The sequence below is a fragment of the Xenopus laevis genome, chromosome 1S (assembly GCF_017654675.1).
Source record: "Xenopus laevis strain J_2021 chromosome 1S, Xenopus_laevis_v10.1, whole genome shotgun sequence".
Lineage (NCBI taxonomy): Eukaryota > Metazoa > Chordata > Amphibia > Anura > Pipidae > Xenopus > Xenopus laevis.
This window is the reverse complement of record NC_054372.1, coordinates 161,100,089-161,126,413: the sequence shown is the minus strand read 5'-3', so window position 1 is coordinate 161,126,413 and position 26,325 is coordinate 161,100,089. Positions and strand designations below refer to the sequence as shown.

Sequence of the window (26,325 nt, the reverse complement as noted above, 5' to 3'; positions counted from 1 at the left end):
AAGCATTTACAGTTTGCTCACGCCAAGGTAAATGTACTTCGGTCACAGCCATTTGGAAACTGTGGTGGAGATATTTCTAGATTGGAATGCCAACCAAAAAGGTACTTTGTTTCATAATTAATTCGAGCTATTCTTAAATATATTTTCTACTTTCAGATGTTGCCTTGGTTCTTACTGCTAGGTCCCCCCCCCCCCGAGGTATTTATTGTGAGTTATGCGCAAGACTGAAATTACCAGGAAGGCTTTTGGAGAAGTTGAAGATTTTAGAAAGACTACACTGCCTTTCCAGACCAAAAAAAAACATAGTTGGCACCCAGTCCCTGGATCTCCCTGGCTAAAAAGCCATCCAACCCCTTCTTAAAGCTATCTAATGTATCTACTAGTGCAATCATTGCAGTAAAAGAATTGCACAAATTAACAGCTCTCACCTTAACAAACCCTTTCTGAATATTAAGATGGAACATCCATTCTTCTAATTGAAATGAATCTTCTTTAATCCTCACAATGCATAAAAAAATGTTTTTAAGACGTTAAAGCAGCGGTGACCAATTTTATTTATGGCATTTACAATCCATTAACTTTTTAAAATAGACCTATGAAAAAATTACTATGGAAATTGTAAGCAATAGTTGATGTGGTGGAATACACACACATCCTTCGTTCTATATCACTTCTATATTCTGTATTTTGAACGCCACTGCAATTGGGAGGAAACCATCAGCATCACAGCATTAGCCTGTCACTTATCTGTGAGAAACACTGCCTAAAGCACACAAACGACATTTCCCCTCCATAGGATTATGTTTTTTAACTTGACAAATATCCATTAATCCCAAGACATCATGAAAATCATGGCTGGTTTCTTGTAGTGACTTGCAAAAATAGATTAAGTATTCAACACAATTTTGGATGTTTTGTTGGTACAGACATTCAGATTTCTGGATGACTGATGAGAATTTTTATGGTGCAAGGAAAGGAGATTTTCATTCTAAGTGCCAGACATATCTTGCTAATTACTTCTGTCTATGAGGTGTGTGTACAGAGAGTGGAGCAAGTAGTTCTGAGGGTGGTGGCAGACGGGGAGATTAGCCTCCCAGCAACAAATCTTCTCTACCGCGGGCGACTAATCTCCCCAAAATGCCTTTCCGTCAGCAAAGAATATGAATGGCTGGTGGGATGGCATACAAATCACTTCGGATTTCCAAAGTTTCCTCATGAAGCAACTTTTGGGCGACTTCGGAAATCTGAAGTGATTCATATTCTTTCCGGTGGGAAGGCATTTCTGGGAGATTAGGCGCCTGCAGTAGAGAAGATTTGTTGCTGGCTGAAGTGGCATTATTGGAAATAGTGTTTCTATCAAGCTAATATTATTGTTATAGAGACATGAATAGAATGCATTTTTTAAAAAAGTGTTTGAATGCTAATGAGGGCATGTTTAGGCAGTGATGGAAAACATAATTTTTTTAATTCAAAGTACAAGCCAGTTAATCGCTATATTTTGCCAACTTTGCAGTAGTACCAGATTAAAGGAGAAGGAAAGGCAATTTACATTGGTGTGCCATAAGTTAGGCACCCCCCAAGTGATTATATTTACTTACTTGACCCCAGGCTGGTGCTCCTATCAGCAGAAATCTGCACAGGCCCGGGGTTCTTCCAGTGAGCATCATAGAGCGATTCTCTTCATTCTTCTTTGGGTTTCAAATTTCCTGGGGCAGACGCATGAGCAGTAGAACAAAATAGCCGGCTTTTTTGTTAAGTTCGGCTTTTCTCTCTACTGTTCATGCCCAGCCACGAGAAGACCACTAAAGCAGGAAGAGGATCGATCCGTGGTGCTCACTGGAAGAACCCTGGGCCGGTTCAGTTTTCTGCTGATAGTAGTGGTGTCAGGTAAGTAAATATAATCACTTGGGTGTGACTTAACTTTTAAGACGCACAAGTGTAATTTGCCTTTTGTTTGCCTTTAAGGGCAGAGAGGGAGTTTGCCTTTAGCCTCAGAAAGTGCCCCCATGGCTACATAATGACTTTGGTAACTGATTTAATGTATTCTTTTTTTGTGATAAATGTTTAGTGTTTGCATTAGGGATGTCTAAGCTGCACCCCTTCGGCTGTTGCTGGGGGTGTAGTGTAACACCAGCTATATTTCTGCTGTTTCAAAATCCTGTTTCCTACATGCTTTATTTAGTGGCTAATAAGTAAATGTATATAAAAGTACTTTCAGTTTTTCTCTTTGCTGGTTCTTCAGAAGAATAAACTTTCATGTCGTTCCAAAAAAATGTGTCTTTCTAAATACTCACTGATGCCCCTCATGCCACAGATCAAATTAGGCCTCCAGTATTATGATTCACGGAGCAGTTGAAATTACAATATTTAATCCATCGTTTGCAATTTTCTCTTGCCTGCCAACCGTGGCCTACTTTTGCACCAGTGAATCCCATTTGCCTTTGGATTAGATTTTCATCTAGCTGGAGATGCTAAAACAGAATTTTGACTTCAAGACTAAGAAAAACATTATGCTAAAAGGCAATATATACTTAGTTGGATTTACCATTCACACTTTGTATTTTATAAATTGTGATTATATTTGCATTGTTTGCATTGATGTATGATCTTTATACATATATTTTTGAGTGTTTGTGAATGTAGAAGCTGCCATTAAATCTGTTGTGGTAATGTAGCTTTATGAAGTCCTGAATCAGACTTGCCCAACATTTCATTCTGAAACATTTTTTGTCAAAATGTGTAATGTTGGGTATAGTGATATAAATGTATTCAAAGAATAAAATGTTACCGAAATCCCTTTAATAGGTTGTAAATAACTGCGACAAAATAATTGTGTTAAAAGAAATTGTACTTCCAGCTAAATAATGTAGGTGAAATGTGTTCAGCTTTGCTATAAACATGTAAGGATTCTACTAGCCACACCAAATCTAATAGTGTTGGTTTTATTGTGTTAGCAAGATGTATATATATTTATAGTTTAGAGGTTGTGTAGCTAGGGCAAAAGTATCTATACTCTGTTGTTTTGGATCCATGTGAGTGTATCCCTTTAAGGCTTATATATGCTAAGCCCTGTAGTGTAAAGAAGAGCGCTATTTGAGCAGTTCTTACTTGCAGTTTTGTCCTCCCCCTCCCCACATCATTTATGCCCTTTACTAACACATGCACCCACAACATTCCATGATCTTTCTTGTTCTTGCATCCTTCTTCCAGTGTGTCACCCACTCTCTGAGGGGCAGGTTTATCAAAGGTCGAATTTTGAAGTTATGTGAATTTTTTTAACCTCTAATACATTCGAATGTACTTACAACTCGAATGAAAAACCTCAGATGTCAGGAAGGCAATTAACATCTTCAAATAGTTCAATGGACCTCTGCCATTGACTTGTTCATGAACTCGGCAGGTTTTAGGTGGCAAGTATCGAATTAGAGCTGTTTCCAGGGTCGATGTTTGATCAATCTCACATTCATATTCACGTGAATTCAAATTCGAATTTGCGAGTTTTGCCAAAAAAAAAGAAATTCAAAAATTCAAATTAGAATTTACCATTCGAACCTTAATAAATCTGCCCCATAATGTTCCGCACAGTGATGGTAACACAAGCTTATCGCAAGGGGTGGGCGGAGTAAACTATGAATATTTTCTTTTATACTTCACTTAACATGTGTGAAAGTGGACTTTTATGTAAAATGAATGCATTGATGTAAGTCAAATCTGCTTGTGGAATATTACTTCTAGGATTCCAATAATGGAACAACAGCAAGTTCAGCTTTGTTTAATGTTCAGGTACAATGTACAAAACACAGTGCTACGGATTATAATGATGTTATGGTGAGGTCAGTCATTGGCTTTGGCAAGCAGGGTTCTGTAGGAGGCCCTAGTAAACAAACTCTGTATAAACTTAAAATGCAGCAAGTAAGTGATTGTCGTGATTCTAAGTGGCTGTTTGTACTGCAATAGAAATTAACCCATTTGTTTCTTTTGACAGCAACAATTAACTTATTTTCAAAGAAAATGCTAACCGTCATTTACCTCTCAACTCGGCACCATGATGAGAAATTTGTAAATGCTTTTGATTTAAAAAAATCATTTTATGTTCCTGTGTAGGCCTGGGGGTAGCCCAGCATGGCTGCTGCTTCGTATGACCAGTTGTTAAAGCAAGTGGAGGCACTGAAGATGGAGAATACAAACCTTAGACAAGAATTAGAAGACAATTCCAATCATCTCACAAAACTTGAGTCAGAGGCATCAAACATGAAGGTAGGTTTCTTTATTTTTTTATTTTTTTTTTTTAACACCTACAAGGACCTAATCCAACCTAGCATAATGTAACAGTGGTCTGGCATTTCATGGTTGCAGGAAGTAAGAATTCATATATGCAAATAATCGCCCACTCCCTTTCCAACTGTATGGGCAGAGCACTGAATTGTCTGTGTCCATACGAAACTTCTTGTGAGCAGGTGTGAGAACCTCTGCATTGACACACAAGCTCTTTTAGCCGAGTAATCTTTTGTTGAAGATGTCTTATTAAAGGAAAACTATAAACATTGTAGGTCTCTCTAAAAAGATATTGCATAAAACAGCTCATATGTAAAACCCCGCTTCATGTAAATAAACCATTTTCATAATAATATACTTTTTTAGCAGTATGTGCCGTTGGGTAATCCTAAATAGAAAACTGGCATTTTAAAAAAAAAAAATAAGGGCTGCCCCCTGGGATCGTATGATTCACAGTGCACACAAACATACTGTTTGTTAGGTCACATGAGCCACTTGACAGAGTTCTGTCTTTTGCTTCCACACTTCTTCCTGTTTCAGTTAGAGTTGTAGTATTTCTGGTCAGGTGATCTCTGAGGCAGTACACAGACAATCGCGAAACAGTCGCAAGAGATGTAAACGGGCAATATTTACTTAAATATATATTCCAGCTTGATAAGATTATGTAATGACACTTTATTTGATATAAACTATCTGTTGCTCAAGTATTCATTTTTTTTTAAAAAGTCTGATTTTATTTAAAAAAAATCACGAATTTTTTGTGATTTTTGCATTCGAAGTTTATTAAATAACCTATGTGTACAGCACTGCATGTACAAGATGTGCTATAAAATATACATGCATATTTTGAATCCGTCTCCCTCACATAGTTTGAGGAATGTGTAACTTGGCAAGTAAAGTATACCCATACTGTACTGAGCACATTAATATACAATCATGGTAAATACTAATTAGGACATTTGATACAGTGTCCTTAAAATGGGCAAAATTGCATTGGTTTCCTAATGGCTTCTGTGTTGTGTTTATTACAGCGCAGTAGACTTGTTGGAGCATGGATTTCAATCATACTTTGCAGACTCGTTCCAGAGCAAGTTCTGTGCTTTGCAATCCACGTCCTCAGCACAGATAACACAGGGCACAAGCTGTGAATACTTTGGTTTTGCCACCAGCTATGAAGTGTCAGCACATAAAGCCACCAGCTGTGACATGATGCTTTCAGCAGTGAGCATCACAATGAACAATCGAATATTTATAGGGAACCCAGAAATAACGAGAGTTTTCTGATAAATCATAAATTCGTTCTTTTATCTGCATGTAGTAAAATTATACTTTGAATACTTTGGCTTGTATCATTTAGATCAGGGCTATCCAACTGGGGCCCGCAACCCCCCCACCTTTCTGTAGCCCCCCACATGCTGTGTCTGCTTATCATTTGTAAGCGTTAAAAGGTATCATCACTACAGAGATTGTTTAAACCTCAAATTCAGACTAATCCCCCTGTATTGTTCAAACCTGTGATCCCCCTGTATTGTTCACACTTGTGACACCTCTATTGTTTATATCCTAAAGGACTGTACTGTTCACACCTGAGATCCAGACTGAAACTGCCCAAATTGTTCACCTGTTCACACCTTATTCAAAATGCTAATGGGGCACCAGCACTGTGTCACTGTATGTAGTACATATTAGAATGATAGCTTTCCCTGTCTCCTGCTCTGTTCTGCCTTCCCTCCCTGTGTGTGCCATTTTCTGCTTGCCCAGTGCTGCTTGTGTGTACCATACTCAGTGCTGCTTGTGTGTGCCATTCTCTGCTTGCCCAGTGCTGCTTGTGTGTGCCATTCTCTGCTTGCCCTACGCTACCTGTGGGTTTAAGCCTGTTAAGGGTTTGTTTTTGGGGTTATTAGCATTTGGAAATTGTTGTTAAGGACCCCTAAGGTGTTTAATCATGTGTTGGGGGGTTGTTGTATTATCCACAGGGGAGGATGAGGCATATGGATCTAAGGGTATGTTTTAACATGACTTCAATTTTTCACATATAAGTGATGAGGGATTTCCCTGCAGTGAGCACCAACCATTTGGTTTTTTGGTGTGCTACCACCTTTAATGTGGATATGATCTTAAAAGTTCTTGTGGTAACATGGTTGTGTATTACAGTGGGTGTGGTTTAAAAGAGGGAGTGGTCAACACTGACTTCTATTATTGGCCCTCCACAACATAGGCCAGTAAAAATTTTGGTCCTTGGTACCAACAATTTGGTTCGCTATTCGGCCGAATCTTTCGTGAAGGATTTGGGGGTTCGGCCGAAGGATATAGTTGGGAAATTGTAAAAATGGAAAGAGTAACTATATATAAGCTAATTAGAAATTTCTTGTTCCTTGTTAAATGGTCACAGCAGAATGAAATTTCCTTAGGAGCAAAGCTTGTGTGTCCTTGAAGGAATTGTACTTGTAAACACTCTGCTTTAGGCAGGGATCTGTGATACATTATCCACTATTAAACAGTATAATCAATGTGCTATTGTTCTATGAGCAAGGTCATTGGTAAGAAAATCCAGCACTTGGTTCCCTAGGGTCTTCATTCTCTTGACTGTGCATCATAATGGACATAAAATGGACTGTTGCCTTGTATTTTACAGCATAATGTAAAATCAGGAATATTACTCCAATTAGAAGTCCTTGTTGTAGTATGGTACCCATGTGTCTTATTGCTTTCCTTACTTCTATCATTTGTATTTCTACCTCAACTAAACAGCAGTGACATTTATTTAGGTTTGCGGTATAGACTAGTATTTCATTGAAATGACTTTTCTTCTTCAGTTGCTCTTTTTGTTTTCTTTGCTATGCATGCAAAATGGTGACTATAGGATACTTATTTCACGTTCATATTTAATGCAGGATGTTCTAAAGCAGCTGCAGGGAAGTATTGAGGATGAGCCAATGGCTTCTTCTGGCCAGATTGATCTGCTGGAACGTCTTAAAGGTAACAACTAGTTACATTAGCATTTTTCTTCAATATTTCCCAGGCACCTCTACTTGCACTCTTGTTTCCACATACAGAATTACATACAGTTTCCAATACAGAAATTAGCCCGCTGGTACTGATAAGTGTCTCACTGAATGGCTATATTATAAGCAATAAACAGTGTGCCAAGCTCTACCAACTTTGTCTATTTGTAAAGCTCTGTCCCTTTGCCAAAGTTGTCACATTGTACATGAAAATCAGATTTAATGAAAACTATCTTGGGGCAAGGGGTTCATTGTCCTTTGCAGAATTATTATTAAAGGGGGACAAATATTCACCCAAACAACTTTTTGTGATTGCTCAGAATGCTCTTATTGGATATCCTAAATCAATAATCAATTTACTGTTCTCTCCAGCTGTACAGACAAAATGCAAGAAAAAAAAAAAATACTATCCCATAGCAATCAATGGGTGGTTAGATTTTTTTCAGACAGATGTAAGTAGAACATTAGACGCAAACATCTGATTGGTTGCCATGGGTAACTGTCCAGATGCAAATGAACCCAGTGTTTAAAAATCACTACTGTGTTTATAGCACACCCAGGGATTACTTCTGCAAAACTGAATATTGATGTTCTGTGCTTTTTGGACCCTTTTCCATTTTAATTTATCTTTCTTATTGACTTCCCTTTTAATTTTACAGACCTAAATCTGGACAGCAGTAACTTCCCTGCAGGCAAGACTAGGCCAAAGATGTCCATGCGTTCTTATGGAAGTAGGGAAGGATCTCTCTCCGGTCATTCAGGTGAATGCAGTCCAGTCCCTGTGGGTTCCTGTCAAAGGAGAGGCCTTTTAAATGGAAGCCAAGAAAGTACTGGGTATTTGGAAGAAATTGAAAAGGAAAGGTAAACTGAATTCTAAAGAAAGTCTAAATCTGGATATGTGTTATTTCAGAATTGCCTCAGTTTCTTTTACATAAATTAGTCTCTGGATTTTCTCTGAGTTGAAGGCCACCATTTTCTAAACTAAACCTATGCTCCATATAGAAAAATACATGTATGCACATATAGGGACGGAATTCTCATCACCAATATTTTCTTTCATAATCACACATATTTTTAATCATATTTCTCATTACAGGATGCACATTATTTCAAATATAAATGGCTGAGAATAATTTGTAGAACAGAACCACCCTATTAGAGAACACAGAGCAAATGGTGGCACAAAAATGCATACTTTAGCTACTTGTACACAGAAGATTTTGTGTATAAAATGAAAATTATTGGTTACTTGCTGTTCCTTAGCATGTTGTTCTGTAAAATGAAAAAAAAAATGCATTTATACTACATAGTGACGTCTCTTGAGATGTTGTTTTGGTGTTAGTGCAGTGGGCTGGTGTGAAATAGTACCAGTCTTTATAGTCCAGTAACATAGTAACATATATGGCAATTTTTGGTTATTATACATAATGTTTTTATTAATTGCTTAATATATTTTGAAGTAGCCACTAAGGGTATCATGCCCAGCTGGCTTATTATCACTAACGGTACCATTAGCTGTGAAATACGGTCTTCTTAAAATATTGATTAATTGGTATCTTTAATTATTTACCATTGTATTTATTGATTTACAGTACTAGGCTAACAAATATGTATTATACAGATGTTTCCCATAATTCCATTTGAATAGGTTTTTGTATTCTCTTGATTGCTTTGCAATTCTGCAGGAAGCATCATTACACATTTCTGTCCATCTGCATTTTAGGTTATTACTTATTGCTGAGCATGAAAAAGAAGAAAAAGAGAAGCGCTGGTACTATGCCCAACTTCAGAACCTTACCAAGAGGATCGATGGCCTTCCTCTTACTGAAAATGTGCGTCCGCTCTTTTGAGATCAAGTGTCTGTTGTATTTCTATCTTGTTTAATATTCATTTCTTTGTCATTCTTCCTGTTGCCATTACCTTTTCTCTTGTGCGCTACTGATAATATTCCTACAATGCATGCCACTGAAGCAGTGCATGAACATATACATTTGTATTCACTTGCATCTGCATTACTTTCATATACATTTTGTATTAATATGTCTTTATTTACATGTTCTTTCTATACCTTTTGTAATGTCATTCTATGAGCTGAACCTTTTAATGTTGTTGGTGGCTTTTCAGTTTTCCCTGCAGACTGATATGACTAGAAGGCAGCTAGAGTATGAGGCCCGGCAAATCAGAGCTGCAATGGAGGAGCAGTTGGGAACATGTCAGGACATGGAGAAGCGAGTGCAGGTAAAGCAATGTGACATGCACACCTGGGGTCATTGGTTGGACTCCTTTTTTCACCATTGGGTTAATGACACAAGGGAGGATTCCAAACATTTTTGTTACCCAAGCACTTGCTGACTCTACCAAAAGGCGACATAACACTAACATTCCACATTCATTGCTTCTTATGAGAATTGCCTGATCTGCATGTGCATTTGCTGGAGAAGGCAATTCCCACTGTAATGATTGGAGGGCGAAGCCAGTTGTTTTTTCACTCTCTCGTCTTCCAAACTGGAAAGCACTCAGATGACAAACGCTTGGCATCCTCTTGCATGTCAATACCTGAAGCTAGTCAGATTTTTACTAACAGGATCTCAAAAACTGTCTCAAATCACTTCTTGTTGTAAGTAACTTATCACATTAAGGGACTACTTTTAGAGGGCCATACAAGCAGAACAGCTTTCTTGCATACTGTATATTTCCAATTTTTTTGCAATCGGTCCTCGCACCATATGGTACCCTGCACTATGGCAGGCTGAAAATTAGATTTTTGGGCAACCAACTTAGGACAGTATTTAGGCTTTTTTGTCTTGATTACGTGAGTCTGCATGGCTGCGTCAGGCGAGCATTGAGAGATGAGCCTAGCAGTATGGAACTCCTTGACATGTAGAGCCAGGCTGGGGATAGAAAAAGTATCTTAGCATCTCAGTGCAGCACCAGGCATCCAGTCAGACGGGAGAGTATGGCACACTAAACTGATCATGCTGCCATTCTCTAGATAATGTAGATCTTATTACCATTTTATGAATTTTCTTAAAGGAGAAGTAAAGGCTAAAATTAAGTAAGCTTTATCAGAAAGGTCTATAAAAATACACCAGTAAACCCCCAAAGTTATGCTGCTCGGAGTCCTCTGTCAAAAGAAACACAGCTTTTCTTTCCTTCTCTTGCATACACATCAGACTTCCTGTTTTCAGCTTAAACCTCCAGGGCTAGTTCTTGAGCATGCTTAGTTTGCTCCTCTCTCGCCCTCCCTTTTCCCCCTCCCTGCTGTAATCTGAGCCCAGAGCTATGAGTGAGCAGGGAGAGACTCAGGCAGGAATTGATGTCACGCCAAGCTAATATGGCAGCTGCTATCCTAAACAAACAGAGAGCTTCTAGAGCGGTTTACTCAGGTATGGTAAAACATTCTGCAGAATAAATATACACTATAGCTTGCACTATTGTGGCTAATCTATTGGCTATAAACTGCTTTGGTAGCTTTCCTTCTCCTTTAAGTGACCACATTGCCATGTCTGGGTTAATGCAGTGCTCATTATTATAAAATGAACTATCAAAAGGGCAGTGCCCTGATCATTTTCCAGTGATTTTTAGGACCCAGGTTTTCCCACATCTCCTTTATATATTGTTATATTACTCTAATAGACAGAGCAGTGTAATTTTACTTGTATATACTTCACTATAGCAACAGTTCATGCGGTATTGGTTAAAATTAATTTGCAGTAATGTGCAAAAGTTAAAAGCATTTCTACAACTACTTTCGCTGATTTAATTTTTCATTACTTTCTAATTTACTGTATAACTACAATATTCATTTCAAGGGTTTTGTAATCACTAGGTACCTGTTAGTGAATACTTCTGATATCTTTTATTATAGATGGTGATAACTTCATTCCAATCCATAACTACAGGCTGATAATGATCCAGTTAATTGTCATGGAAAGATTTAATTTATTTGTGGGTCTATAGATGCACCAGATTTTGACATGATATGAGAAATCATATTCCATAAGACAGTACATTTAGGTTTGACAGTACGGATGTGTTTTCAACTGCATACCAATGACAACCCACAAAGTACCCATAATATTGCAGTGTTGATGAGTTGTTTCTGATTCACATGTTTCACTGAATCTTGTTTTGCAGACAAGAGTAGGCAAAATACAGCAATTAGAGGAAGACATATTACGAATTCGGCAACTGTTGCAGACTCAAGTGGCTGAGGCAGCAGAGGTATGCTTTTTAATACATTATGTGTTTCACTTTTTATTTATATGAAAGGATAAGTAAGCATTTAAAATAAGTGAATGTAGTATTCCTGAGAGTGCTATTCTAAGCACTTTTGCAATTTACATTCATTATTATCTTTTAATTCCAAGATATTGAGGGAAACATGTACCAATTTATATGACTGAATTGTTACAACAGTGCCACCTGCTGGTAGGTTTCTGACCCTGCTGAAGTCAAGGAAGTTGTCAGGAGAATGTGTTGGTCTGATGTTCTGTTTAGGAAAAACAGTAGAAACCTCAGATAACTTATATATTTTCTAACCAGAAGAACATCAGACCATCCCTCTTTCTTTCGCTCTCCTGACAACTTGGTGGTCAGAATGGAAAGTTGCAAACTGACCAAAATAAATAATGAATGTAAATTGCAAATGTTCTTAGATCAGCACTTTTACAGTCACTTATTTTAAAGGTTTACTTGTGCTTTAAAGGAGTTGTTCACCTTCAGCAACATTTAGTTTGATGTAGACAGTGATTTTTTGACACAATTTGTGTTTGGTATTCATTTTTTTGTGTTAAAAGACTCAAATTAGTTGATATCCCTTTTGGGAATCACACCACATCTTCTGGCTGCTAAATGATTCACATGCCTTGTGCTGAAAACCTGTCTTTCCCACTGTTTATCTGTCATGTAAAGTGACACAAAGCTACATATTGCTTTTATGTGAAATACACATACATAAATGTGTACATTTCAAGAGAGAACAGGCCTTAAAGGGGACCCGTCACCCAAAAAAATTATTCAAAATCCTATTTTATCACATTAGTCATGCAAAATGAACTTTAATTACACTATATAAATTATTTGAATCTTGTTTCCTTCAGTCTGGGAATTCAAAATGATAGCAAGCAGGCAGGAGCCATTTTGTGGACACTGTTTTTAAGGAAAGCCTTGTATCATCTCAGAATCTTGTTTGTCCACCAGAATAGGGGACCTGATGTCCATTTCCATGCACTGGCTAAACAATTAAATGTTAAAGAGAACGGGGATATGTGGGGAGAGCAGTGACATCTAAGAAGTGCTGAATTGAAAGTGAAAGTAATTGTCTGCCCTGCCTCTATGCCACGGGCATAGAGGAGGGGCAGACAATATTTGATTGACAGCTGAGATGTTTAAATGAGCTTACAGCAGCTATGAATGCTTTAATAAAAAATAGAAATTGGATTTCATGTTTAATTTGAAAAGGACTTTTATTATACAGATTTTCGTGTCTGGGTGACGGGTCCACTTTAAGGTTCATTGCAGAACTTGAGTCTGTTACTTTTGTATGACAGTTGTGTAAAAAGCAAACCTAGGGATGTAGTTTATGACCTAGTGATTGCACGTCAATTAGTGTTAGTGAGTATCCTCCTTCTAGGGCTCCTGATTTAGTGCAGATGAGGACCCCATCCATTCTGTTGTGTGGTGGGGGCAGCTATATTCTTAAGGCCAGTTGTCCACCTCTGAGTTAACTTTTAGTATGATGCAGAGAGTGATGTACTGACACTGTACTGACAATTAGCATTTGTTTTTAGATGGGGGTCTGTGATCCCCATTTAAAAGTTAGAGAAGAAGAAGGCAAATAAATAAATAATGAAAGCCAATTGGAAAGTTGCTTAGAAATGGCCATTCTGTAAACTGTTAAAAGGTGAACCCCCCTTTAAGTTCACCAAACAAGTTGCAACATGGGATAAACACTTATTGGAAAATACTTTATTGTTAGTCAAGCTGTCTTAAACCAGAGGCTTCTCATTATTTTCAATGGTAAATGCACTGCATATGGCAAATACTGTTACTGTCATGGAATTGGCTATAGGTGCATTGTAGTATTTTGACTGCCAAGTTCTCCTTGAGATGTTCTAGGACAGTGGTCCCCAACCAGCGACTCATAAGCAACTTGTTCCTCTCCAACCCAGTGGCCTCAAAGCTGGTGCTTATTTTTCAATTTCTGTCTTGGAGGCAAGTTTTTGTTTGCAGACAAAACCAGGTTTATGGCCAAATTGAGCCGTCTGTAGGCTGTCAATCAGAATTGGGCAACTGAATAGCCATTCATATCCTTTATTTGTCACCACCCCAGGAACTTTTTCCATACTTGTGTTGCTCCCAACATCTAAGAAGTCATAATGCACAGTGTGCTATAGACAATTAACTAAAAAGATGTCACTGCTAAAGTCCGAGGCATTCATATAATCATTGGCTCATTTAATGTCAGACAGTATCTCATGTCTGTCTAAAAGGCTCATACACCAGACACAGCTTTGTGCAGTTTTGCAGTAAATGACCATTCTGACTTGGAAATTGAGCTCTTCTTTGTGTCTGTTTTGTGTCTAATTATTTTGACGGGGACAGCTTGTTACTGTAATCAAAAGTATAGTCAGTTTCCTTTTTTCAGAATGAAAGAAGTCTACCCTGTGTTTTAATGTAACATTTCCATGATTTTTCCTTTCTTAAAGTGGACCTGTCACCTACACATAAAAAGTTGCATAATGAAAGTCCTTTGCAAATTAAACATGGAACACAAATTATTAATTTCATTAAAAAATCCATACCTTTTATAAAGGTGTTTAAATATCTGAACTGTCAATCAAATATTGTGGGTAGTAAATTACTTTCACTTTCCATTAAGCACTTCCTACATATCACTGCACTGCTTATCACAGGCTCTATATTTATGTAGGGCACTGCGCATGGGCATTAGGTCCTCTATTCGGGAGCATACACAAGATTTTGGGTTGATACTCAATTTATCTTGTGTCCACAAAATGGCTCCTGCTTGCTTGCTGTGATTGTGTAATTCCAAGACTGAAGGAAACCAAATTTAAGTAATAAATATAGTCTAAGTAAAGTTTATTTTGTTCAACTAACATGATAGAAAATAATTTGGAATTATTTTTAAGGGTGACAGGCCCCCTTTAAATTAGATTTATCTTGATTTTATTTTTGATCCAAAGTTAGCAACATGCTAACATGCACCTGAAGGTGCAAGCAGATCTTTGTTCAAGCTGTGAGTACCAGTCTCGCTTGGCACAGTAACATTTAAGGACTTTGTTTACATCCGCCTAATTCCTTTGACAGTTTGGATGATAGTAATTCTGTTTCTAAATGTAGCTGCATAATGACTGCTTCATTAAATCACATGGCAAATGGTGCAGCCTGATGGAATCATGAATATCGGTGTATATATAGCTTTGCGGAACAAAATAACAGAACATTCAAATTGACCTTTAAAAGGAAAAAAAAATCTCTGCTTTTGCCTTTATGTTCTGCTTATTTTTCCTTTTATTATGTATGAGTGCATAGCTTATTGTGCCCATCACAGAGCAAGAGTTATTTGCAAAGTGCTCAAGTGGATGTTAAATTGAACACAATTTTTCACAAAGGTACTTACATGCTCCAACAGTAAACACCAATGTGCTCACTTTGTGTACTTTATATTGTGCACATGGAAGCAAAGACATTCATTTGCACTGGTGTATCACCACCTTGATGTCACTGACACTGTGTCTGTAATGACAGAAAAAAAATCTGCATTGTGGATTTTTCATTATAGGCAGCAGAAGACAGGGGGAAACCATTCGGGGAGACTAGTCACCCCAAAGAAGAGGCGATTAGTCGCCAGGCGACTAAATCTCCCCGAATCGTTACCCTAAAGCAGCTCTGGGAGGGGGGTTGCCAACTCTAACTTCTATAGACTGAGGAGTCTGAGTCGAAGGATTTATGTACCAAGTGCACAGCCCTGATTAGTGTGCCCTTACCAGGGGAGGCAGATTTATCAAGTGTTTTTTTTTTTTTTTGATACGAATACGACCAAACTCAATTTGAATTTTTATTCCAAAAAAAAAAAAAAATCGAATGTCAAGAAGGCTACAAACATCTCCTATTGACTTAATGACTCAGGAATTCAGCAGATTGTAAGTGGCGAATAGTCTAATTCAAATTCTTAAATGGCCAGAGTATGATAAATATCGAAAATCTAATTAGATTTAAAAAAAAAACAAAAAAAAAAAAAAACATCGAATCGAGTTTGGATAGTTCCCTAGTTGAATTTGACAGTTTTGACCATAAAAAAAATTTTTCAATTCGACGGGTAATAAATCTGCCCCTTAATGTCCTGATTCATCCAGTGCTGGTAAAAGAGCCTTACAGAAAGTCAGATGAGGTTATTTTTTTCCAGGTTCAGTTATTGTCTACAAGAATAAACGTGTGATTCCAGAGTGCAAAATGCAAATATCGTGTTCAATTAATGATAAATGTATACCTAAAAATACATTCTGCTGATATGATTTTATTTAACCCACTGTTCAACTACTATCCAGTAGGATTGCAGGATGATGTGTCCAAACTTTAGTGTTTATAGACTGATACCGCGATGGGTGGTTAGTAAGGTCTGGCTATATCCCTATAAGTATGTTTCCACTTTGTCAATTTGTCCTGCTTAGACAAATATTTCTACCTTATTCAGTTCCTTGTTTTTGGTGGTAACTAAGTTACCATAAATATTTGTTGATGGCATAGCAATCAGGTTTTTTTTTTATAAATTTGATTTAATTTAGTTATCAGTAGCTGGATATCAGTCCAACTTGCAGTACAGCAGTAAAGAGTGACTGATGTTTATCAAGTCACATGACTGGGGACATCTGGGAAACTGACAAAATGTCAGATTTCAAAATTAAATATAAAAACATCTGTTTGCTCTTTTGAGAAATGGATTTCAGTTCAGAATTCTACTGGAGCAGCACTATTAACTGATGCGTTTTGAAAAAAATATTTTTTCTCATGACAGTATCCCTTTAAGAATAGGTCTTGTGCACAATGCCCCTGACAGTGTGCAAAAAAAAAAAACAAAAAAAAAAAAAAAAAACCTCAATCAGACAAGTTTTTACACTTGCCAATGTATAGGACAATGTGCTGATGTCACAGGCTCGTTTCGGAGCACAGAGAGCTGCAGACTGTTCTTTGAATCAAGTGCAACTTGCGTTAGGCAATGCTAGATTCTAATGCAGTCAGGGCCGGATTTACATATTGCTGCTGGTTCACTCGTGTACATGAGCAAAATTATCTTTGTCAGGTCTGGGACATTGGGGATTGGAGTGCAGTTAATTTAACAAAAGTATTAAATCTTCTGCTTGTCTCCAGTGCTTCAGAACCAATGCTGATAAAGCTGGGTGTCAGACCTCCCCTAAAATCCTGCTGCCCTAGACCTGGGCCTTTATGGCCTTCCCACAAATCTGGGCCTGAAAGCGGTGAGCGAGGGGAGTGACACAGGCACCCACATTGCCTGACCCTAATTTGCACATCATTCAGACACACAAGTTAGGAGCATCTCTCTTCATTGAGTGCTGGATGAAAAGTACTGAGCCCAGTGTAGAGAGGGTCACAAGTGCTCTGTACATGAGATCTCTTGCACTCGCGCCCCCTGTGGCCATAAATGACCCCTCATCTTAATTCCTAGAATGTGACACATACACAGTGCTGGGCATTTTAACAGTACAGTAAATACATGTATAGGATCTGTTATCCATAATGTGTGCTTCCTGGATAAGGGATCCCATATCTGTATTGCAATAAATCAAAAAGCCATGTAGAACTTACAATTTATCGTGATAATAGTTAATGAAATAATGTATTTTATCTTAGGATAACTGATTAAAAGTAGCACGTATAGTGTTTTGTGTGCTATATAATTGAGCGGGATATTCTGTTGAGATACTAAATTTAGTGCTGTCTCTTGGTTTTTCTCAGTTCAGGGGCAGAGACAGACGTGGAGATTCAGGGAAGATTTAGTCGCCCGCAACAAATCGCCCCTTCTTTGGGTGACTAATCTCCCTGAACTGCCTTCCCGTCGGCTAGAATCAAAATCGTTGGCGGGATGGCACTTGGAGCTCTAAGTTTTCCGAAGTTGCCTCACGAGGAAAGTTTGGGAGACTTTGGAAAACGAAAGGCTCCGAGTGGCCGGCGATTTTGATTCTAGCCAGCGGGAAGGCAGTTCAGGGAGATTAGTCGTCCGAAGAAGAGGGGATTTGTTGCGGGCGACTAAATCTCTCCGAATCTCCACGTGTCTCTGCCGTAAAAAGCATAGTTGCTAGTGTGTGATACATTCCACTGATGTTTGTGTCTGTTCTTTCTGATTTGTGATTAGATGAAGTGCCATTGTTCTCTCTGCCTTTGCAGCATTTAGTCGCTATTACCTGGCGCTTGTGCACTGCTGAATAAATGTAGCGTGAAAAATTCATGAGATCATGAGTGCTAGTGTTATAGGCTCAGCTGCTGAAGGAAGGTCTATCCATGTCTCTACCCATGTCTCACAGCTCATTCTTTGTCTGCCAGAGCTCTAATCCCCAGCCCACACTTCTTTTTGTCAGCCCGTTTTTCCCAAGTTCTGATGTTCCAGCTTTAGACTGTGAAAGGGATCAGTGGTAGTGAATTAGTAAATGAAGAGACGGAGAGAGCAGCTGAGTCCTGAGGCTTGCTTTGTCTCATCTCCCATGTAACTCCTGTCTGTTGTCACATTAACAGCGAACTCCACAGAGCAAGCATGAAGCGGCCTGCAGGGATGCTGAGAAGCTGCCCGATGGACAGGGAACCTCAGAAATCACAACATCCAGCAATATTGGAAGTGGACAGGTAAAAGGAATCAAATATTACTTTTTTTTTTAAAAATAGATTATGCTCTTTTTTTCTTTAAATGTACAGATTAAGTTCCTTCATTTATTTTAGTTGATCGATTCGAAATGTTTATGGCATAACGTGTTGCATGGAACCATATGGCTTTAAATGCAGTCTCATTTGATTTCATTGGAGCAGGAAGGTGGGTCATACGATTCTTATGTGTATGACGTGAAACAGTGGGAAGGTCAGTTCAGAAGTGCAGAGTGTGGGTGCCTCACACATTGCTGCCGAAAAGCTGACATTTTTCTTTGTTCACAGAGATTGCAAAAACAGGGCTTTTCTGCACTAATGTAGTGAGAGTGATGAGCATTGTATTCAGGTTCCCTTCGACTACATTATTGTACCAACATTATTATAAGGTTAAACATATGGAATTGTATTTGAGCAAAATGTGGAAAACAAAAGTTAAAAACACGCACACATTGTATAGACTGGATTGACGATTGATTATTTAATAATAATGCTTGGAGACAGTTACATGCGTTTTATTATAGTCAATACTTATTTTAGTCACCGTGACTCACTTTTGCTTTGTGATTCTTTTGCCACTTAGCATGTGCACAGTTGGGTTTGGATTATGTTTGCTATGCAGCCAAATCATTTCGTAAAGATTTTCTAAATGGAAGAATCAAAAAAAAAAAATTGTTGCAGTGCATTCCTGATGCATTTAGTATACAGTAGAACCCCCATGTTCCATTTTTCAGGCCACCAGGAAAATATTATGTAAAATCCAGGAAAATGTAAAATTAGGGAAATGTGTTAAAGTAACGTTTTCTTCAAGTACTGAAAGGATATAAGCACAGGAGTGTTTTACTTTGAGATTCAATATTGACTGTGTTAATAACAAGGGTTAAGCATTGCAGCGTTAATGTTACACTATGGGTGGCTTGTGCAAGGCATCCGTCCATATATACACAACCTAAAGCAATAAGTGATTGGTGCAGGACTGTATAAGGGGCAGACTCATTGGAATTGACCATTTACAGGCAGAGCCATGGACAAATATACATCTGCTTAGTATTTTAAACCTTTTTATTTCACAAATAATAACATTCATAGAGGGAAAAAAATCAGTTTTGGGAAAATAAGGACAAAATTTTGATGGAAAATCCGGGGAAACTTTACTTAAAATCAGGAAAATGCACCCATTGACATGCATTATAAATTTGTGGGACCACAAATAAAAAATGTAAAATGCAGGAAAACTTTAAATCAGTGTACTTAAAATTGAGGTCTCACTGTATACTGTTTCCTCTACATGATAAAATGGGTAATTCACTTTTAAGTTAACTTCTAGTTTGTTATAGAATGAGCAATTCTTCAATTGGTTTTTATATAGTTTTAAAAAAATGTTTGCCTCTTCTGACTGTTTCTAGTTTTTACTCACTGACCCTGGCAGCCAAAAAAACGTATTGCTCGTTGAGGCTACATTTTTATAGCTGCTGTTACATTACTTCTTGTAGCAGATCAAATATATCTTGTAGGGGGGCTCCTTTTGCTTAGAGCTCACTCTGTTAAAATCTCCAGACATCATGTCTCTCTACATGCAGGATTTGTGCAAAAGGCAGTTATTTTGTTAGATTTTGTTTGTACTGGAATCAGTTATTTGAGTGAGCTCTAATTCATCTGCTAGGAAAGGAAGCCCCCCCTATAAGATATATTGGATCTAACTGTCAATAAATATCTGACACCCAACTGTTGCAAGAAAACAGAATGAAGGGAAACAGATGCTGATAGAGGAATAGTGAATATAAACTTGATTATTTCAGAAACCACGCAGAATTTTTAATTCTATTTAGAAAAGTTCCTTATTTCAGTGTGATGAAGCTTATTTTAAATTCTAATTTTCACGATAGTTCTCCTTTAAGCAAATGCTGCTTTCAATAGCAATTTTGTTTACAAACAATTTTAAGAGCTCTGGAAATCTTTAATAAATGTGTATTGGAAAGATGCTTAGAATTATATATTTTTTTTTATTAGGCTAATTTTTATTTTGGGCTTGACTTTCCTTTTAATAAAGGCGGCACCTATGTAATAGAACAGAAACCAAAAAGGAATGTAGCTCACTTGTCGATTGCCATTTTCTTTACATTTAGGCTGAGGGCTCACTCTCCTGCATAAAGAGTTCTTGGGCACTAATGCACTAGTTTTTTTATTCACTGATGCAAATCATAGATTTTAAGCCAGATGGCTGCTTTCTGTGGTCAGAGCCTTTCATGGGGCATCTGGGGAATATCCTGGTGTATGAATACTACAAGGTGGAGAAGGTTAATCACTGGATGACTTAATGATCAGACTGTAATCCTTCCAAACCCCTGAGACTGGGTCTGTATGCTCTGCTCTCTTTTCTTTCTTTTTTTTAATAGTGAATATTTGATGGTGTATTGATAAGCTTTGCTGGTAAGTTAGGGTCTCCATGTTCTTATTCTGTACTTCGTATGCACAGTCATGAGTTGCTTATAAAATATTCACTGCATCCTATTTGTTTATCATTATAGATTCCTCATAAAATGAGATTTCTCATAAAATGCAGATTATGTGTCCAGTTTACACAGAATGTATTATTATGCTGGGGGGGAGGGAGAGGGTGATAACACTCCAACTTGCAGTACAGAAGAAAAGAGTGACTGAAGTTTATCAGAGCACAAGTCACTTGACTGGGGGCAGCTGGGAAACTGACTATGTCTTGCCCATGTCAGATTTCAAAATTAAAAAAAATCTGTTTGCTCTTTTGAGTTGAAAATTCTGCTGGAGCCGCACTATTAACTGATATGTTTTGAAAAAAACAATTTTCCCCATGGCTGTATCCCTTTAAATATTTACTTTTATATTCTTACAAATAAATATTGGATTCTCGTGTGCAATGTGCTTTTCCTTGTGTTCTTTTACAGATCATGCTGATATGTACATATATTATCAGTCATTATGTTATGTTATACTGTAATAGAAGGTCAGCACATGGATTTATGCCATGTAATATCTGTCACAGGAGCTGGCAATCTTTGTTTATTGAATCTCCGACCCTAGTTTGTGTTTACTCATTCACTTACCCATGTCTTTGTGTTGATTTTAGGGTTCATCAGGTAGAGCAGATCATGACACAACCAGTGTAATGAGCTCTAACAGCACTTACTCTGTTCCACGACGGCTCACAAGTCATCTTGGTACCAAGGTAAGGGGTATATGACGATCGCAAACCTTTGATCAGTTCTATATTTTCTATATTCCTGTTGTTTCTCTTCTAAATTTTTTTTTTCTTCATACCCCCAAAACAAACATGGAAAATTGCTAGTGTGCATCTGCCAGCAGGCTGTCTCTTCATTCCTGTGCTTAGATTCCAAGAAAGTGACACCCATAGCACGAAAATAGGAGCCAGCCTATAATTACAAAGGCTGTTTTTGCTGTGTGTATTATCATTTGAGGTTTAGTGTATTCTAAAAATGGAAATGCTTTTAGGTCTTTAAATGTTGCCATGTGTTTAAGAGAACAAGAAAAGATATATGTTCTGTCAGATAACGGTTACATAATATACAGTTATTACATGGGAGGAATGATCTCTGAAATAAAACATGGCTGTGGTGTAGACAAAGAAGCCTCCATGTGATGCCAGATTTCATCTACTAAGGCAGATTGATAACATTGATCTCTAACAGATGGTGGATTTGTGTTCTGTTACATACTACCGATCATATCATAACTTCCCCTACAAGCATGCATGGAAATACTTCAACTGTATTTCTTATATTGATATGTAACCCTTAGCTGTTACCTAATTGCTAAACTTTAGTAACGTGTTTATCTGCTTAGTCTCATTGGAACCATGCTTGCTTTTGTTGTCCTATTTACAATTCAAGATGACATTGGCTTGAATGGGTTTTACAGCTCCGTTTGCACATAATAATAAATATATTTTGTGCTCTCTTTTTGCACATTTCCTGGTGTAACTGTAGTTTACTTGAGAAATGTTTATATTCTATTTTTGGTGTTATTCTGATTTGCAAAGCCCCATATTTATACTGTATGTCAATATTTAGTTTTTCATAGATAACTTAGCATTTATAGTTCAAAAAGCACCAGCAGGGAGAGAGAGAGAAAACACACTATCGCTGTGTGTTAGTGTAAATATTGATGCATGAGGGATGCTGGAGGGCCACCTTGTCCAGAGCAGAATGAAGACAGCAATAACAATGGAGGCTTCAGGCACAATAGAAAAAACAATTAAAACAAAAAATCTCCTATAGGCCCTACTTTTTTTTTTTTTTTTAAAGGAATGCTGTCATGGGAAAATATGTAGTGCTGCTCCAACAGAATTCTGCACTGAATTTTTTCAAAAGAGCAAAAGGATTTTTTTTATATTTAATTTTGAAATCTCACGTGGGACTAGACATATTGTCTGTTTCCCAGCTGCCCCAGTCATGTGACTTGTTCTCTGATAAACTTCAGTCACTCTTTACTGCTGTACTGCAAGTTGGAGTGATATCACCCCCCTTCCATTCGACCCCATTCAGTTACACTGAGTAGGAGAAATGACAGCCTGCCAGAAAGAAGTTCCATAGTGCCACTGGCTGTTTCTGAAAGCACATGACCATTCAAAATGACCTGAGATGGCTGCCTACACACCAATATTACAACTAAAAAATACACTTGTTGGGTTAGGAATTAATTTTATATTGCAGAGTGAATTATTTGCAGTGTAAACTGTAATTTAGAAATAAAAACTACACCATAAAAATCATTACAGAATCCCTTTAATGTAAAACAATAAACAGATTTTTGAACTTTATATTATAGCCCCGTGGATTTTCTAGTATGCCTGAAGCCTCTTCATTGCTATCATATTGCAGTAGATGAACAATCCTAACATATAAAGTTCATCCAGTCTAATTTATATATACAGATTATATACATAATATAAAATGGTGTCTCTAACTATGGCTACTTTCATGTGGTACCTTCGCATATTATCTTTGTTCACCATGTTAAAGTTGTGTTTGTCTTGTCTCTCTAAATAGGTGGAAATGGTATATTCGCTTCTATCAATGCTTGGTACTCACGACAAGGACGATATGTCTCGGACTCTTCTAGCCATGTCAAGTTCTCAAGATAGCTGTATTGCTATGCGCCAGTCTGGGTGCCTTCCTCTGCTCATTCAGTTATTGCATGGCAACGACAAAGACTCTGTGCTGCTGGGAAACTCACGTGGAAGCAAAGAGGCCCGAGCTAGGGCTAGTGCAGCACTGCATAACATCATTCACTCTCAGCCTGACGACAAGCGAGGGAGAAGGGAGATCCGTGTCCTTCACCTGTTGGAGCAGATCCGGGCTTACTGTGAAACATGTTGGGAATGGCAGGAGGCACATGAACAAGGAATGGACCAGGATAAGAATCCAAGTATGTGACCAAGCGTTGAGATGATGTGAAACTGTAACACATACATAGCAACAGAGATAACTTAACCTAAAGATGACCATACATAGAAAGATGTGCTCATTTGGAGAGGTCACCACGATATGCCCACCTTGAGGATCACAACGAACTGAATACAGGTGGTCGGATCGAGGACAGCATAAACAAACCATTGTGGTCCTTGATCCAACAGGATTTTTAAACCTGATCGATTGACATCTGGCCAACTTTTGCCCAGATATCAATCGGGAAAGCCCGTTTGAGGGCCTCCATACACTGCCCAATAAGCTGCTGACTTGATCTGTTGGCAGCGCATATCTGCTCATGTATAAAGAAGAAGGAAAGCTACTGAAGCCATTTATTGCCAATAGATTAGCCACAATAGTGCAAGCTATTTATTCTGTAAAATGCTTTACCAGATGTTCTCAGTATGTTTAGGATAGTAGCTGCCATATTAGCTTGGCGTGACATCACTTCCTGCCTGAGTCTCCCTGCTTACTCATAGCTCTGGGCTCAGATTACATAAAGGAGGGGGAAAGGGGAGGGAGAAAGGAGCAAATTGAGCATGCTCAAGCCCTAGTCCTAGAGGTTTAAACTGAAAATAGGAAGTCTGTGTTTATAAACTGTTGTTTGAACTGCTATATATATATATTTAAAATCTGTTTCTTGCAGTGCCTGCCCCAGTTGACCACCAGATATGTCCTGCTGTTTGTGTGCTGATGAAATTATCTTTTGATGAAGAACACAGACATGCAATGAATGAACTTGGTACGTGCAAATGATTGCGACCCTGCGGCTTGCAGCCTTCCTTTTTAATACCATTTGTCTCTTGTGTAAATATATACTAAATATATATTTCTCTTTCCAAGGTGGACTGCAGGCTATTGCTGAGCTTCTGCATGTAGATTGTGAAATGTATGGACTTATTAATGACCACTATAGTGTTACGTTACGGAGATATGCTGGGATGGCATTGACAAATCTCACTTTTGGTGATGTAGCTAACAAGGTAATGATCATTACTTATATTGGTGAGATACTGCAAAAGGCTTTGAGAAAAAATCTGCTCTGCTTTTTTTTTTAGAAGTATTTGGAAATAAGTCTATAGTTCAAATTAAACTTTTGTGTTTTTAAAATCTATCATTATTAAAAATGATCACCCAGCCCAGGAATTGTTTATGTGCTCCACAGGACCCTTGAGTTGGGCAACTCCAGAGTTATGCAGATAATGCTGCAGCAGGACGCATGTCCATTGTTTTGATCAGTAGACATTCTGTATTTTTTGGGGGGGGTTTTTTTTTGCAAACTGTAATTTTTTACAGGGCTATCTATATCTTTTAGGTACGTTTCACATCTTTCAAATAATGCTGACTGTAGCACCAGGAAAGGCAATGTATATTAATCTCATTGCCAGGTAGTAGTCCCAGCACCACCAGGCCTGATATTAGCTTTATGCACAGGGACAGTTTAACATATAGTAAACATCATTTTTAATATACTGGTTGTATATAACTGAGTGATTCATATAATATATGTATTGTATTTTTATACTATTGCAATGACCCTCTGTTTCTTCTAATAATTTATTGTTTTGATGTACTGTGCTTTGCCTACAAGGAGCGCTATACAAATAAAAATATACATACATACATATTATAAAATACATATGATAATATAATGGTACAATATTATAAAAATAGCACCAGTATTACCAGCATTATACGTCTGAAAGCTATGTTTCAGCCTAACCTTGCTTTACATTTCTTTTTTAGGCTACACTGTGCTCAATGAAAAGTTGCATGCGAGCTCTTGTAGCTCAGCTTAAATCTGAAAGTGAAGATTTGCAACAGGTAACCAGCTTTGAATATGTTTTACAAGTTTTTACATATGTAGCATATAGAATAATGTGCACAGAAGAGAGACATGGTAACATTGACTGTTTTTATTTATACACTATTGTTGCTCTGTTACAAAGCAGAGTTTAAGAGATAAACAATAGAAAAAGGTATTTTAGGCTTTCTCTGTGAGAAAACAAACGCATACATTTCCACAACAGGAACTGAACCAAACAGCGTTAATTACAACATATGCAGCAAATTTATTTTTAAAATTTTAGTCTCTTTTTCAACCAAAAACGTGTTTAAATAAAACACTGTTTATTTAGCAATACTGTTGGCTGGGGTCATAGGAGAGTGACTTCTTTATATAATTCATTGGAGCACTTCTGCAATTTCATCAGAATGTTGTTTAGGTGAGAACCCAACACTCCCTGATGCTTACTGGTCCCAACGAACTTAAAAGGTGCTGATAAAACAAATTACCAGTCCACTAAGAACCCCCTAATAATGAAGGCTGCTGCTTAGACAAGGGAGGGGTTTATTTATTCAAATGTAGAAATGGAGCTCTTAACAAATTGCCATGTTTGTGAGAGAAGGGGGGGTAAGGTCTGTGATAATAGCTTTACTTTTGAATTAGTGCTTTAAAAATAGGAAAATAAGTTTGTTTGCTTTTTTTAAAAACAATATGCGTAGTGTAACTTCAACACAAGTCCCCTTTATTATGTTCATTTTTAGGTGTATCCCATTCATTCATTTTACCTTAAGGGTACACATTTGTAAATGTAATTGCTTTGTAAATTATATCCTTATTAACGGTGAGTAGTGATGTCATTTTGTCACATTACTCGCTAAAACCTGTGTATTATAATAAATAT

The 26,325-nt window shown here is 37.6% G+C and overlaps 1 protein-coding gene across 6 annotated transcripts in view; it reads left to right on the top strand.

Annotated features, from left to right (window-relative positions):
* apc.S (adenomatous polyposis coli S homeolog) overlaps nucleotides 1-26,325 on the top strand; it is a 67,159-nt gene that overhangs the window by 31,846 nt on the left and 8,988 nt on the right. For all 6 annotated transcript variants that reach the window (XM_018244324.2, XM_018244327.2, XM_018244325.2 and 3 more), the window contains 12 exons: nucleotides 4,105-4,257; nucleotides 7,170-7,254; nucleotides 7,940-8,141; nucleotides 9,004-9,112; nucleotides 9,405-9,518; nucleotides 11,418-11,504; nucleotides 18,054-18,161; nucleotides 21,280-21,378; nucleotides 23,219-23,597; nucleotides 24,285-24,380; nucleotides 24,482-24,621; nucleotides 25,385-25,462. In XM_018244324.2, the coding sequence (XP_018099813.1) occupies nucleotides 4,123-4,257; nucleotides 7,170-7,254; nucleotides 7,940-8,141; nucleotides 9,004-9,112; nucleotides 9,405-9,518; nucleotides 11,418-11,504; nucleotides 18,054-18,161; nucleotides 21,280-21,378; nucleotides 23,219-23,597; nucleotides 24,285-24,380; nucleotides 24,482-24,621; nucleotides 25,385-25,462 (1,632 nt within the window). In that variant the 5' untranslated portion in view covers nucleotides 4,105-4,122. The remainder of the gene's footprint in view (nucleotides 1-4,104; nucleotides 4,258-7,169; nucleotides 7,255-7,939; nucleotides 8,142-9,003; nucleotides 9,113-9,404; nucleotides 9,519-11,417; nucleotides 11,505-18,053; nucleotides 18,162-21,279; nucleotides 21,379-23,218; nucleotides 23,598-24,284; nucleotides 24,381-24,481; nucleotides 24,622-25,384; nucleotides 25,463-26,325) is intronic.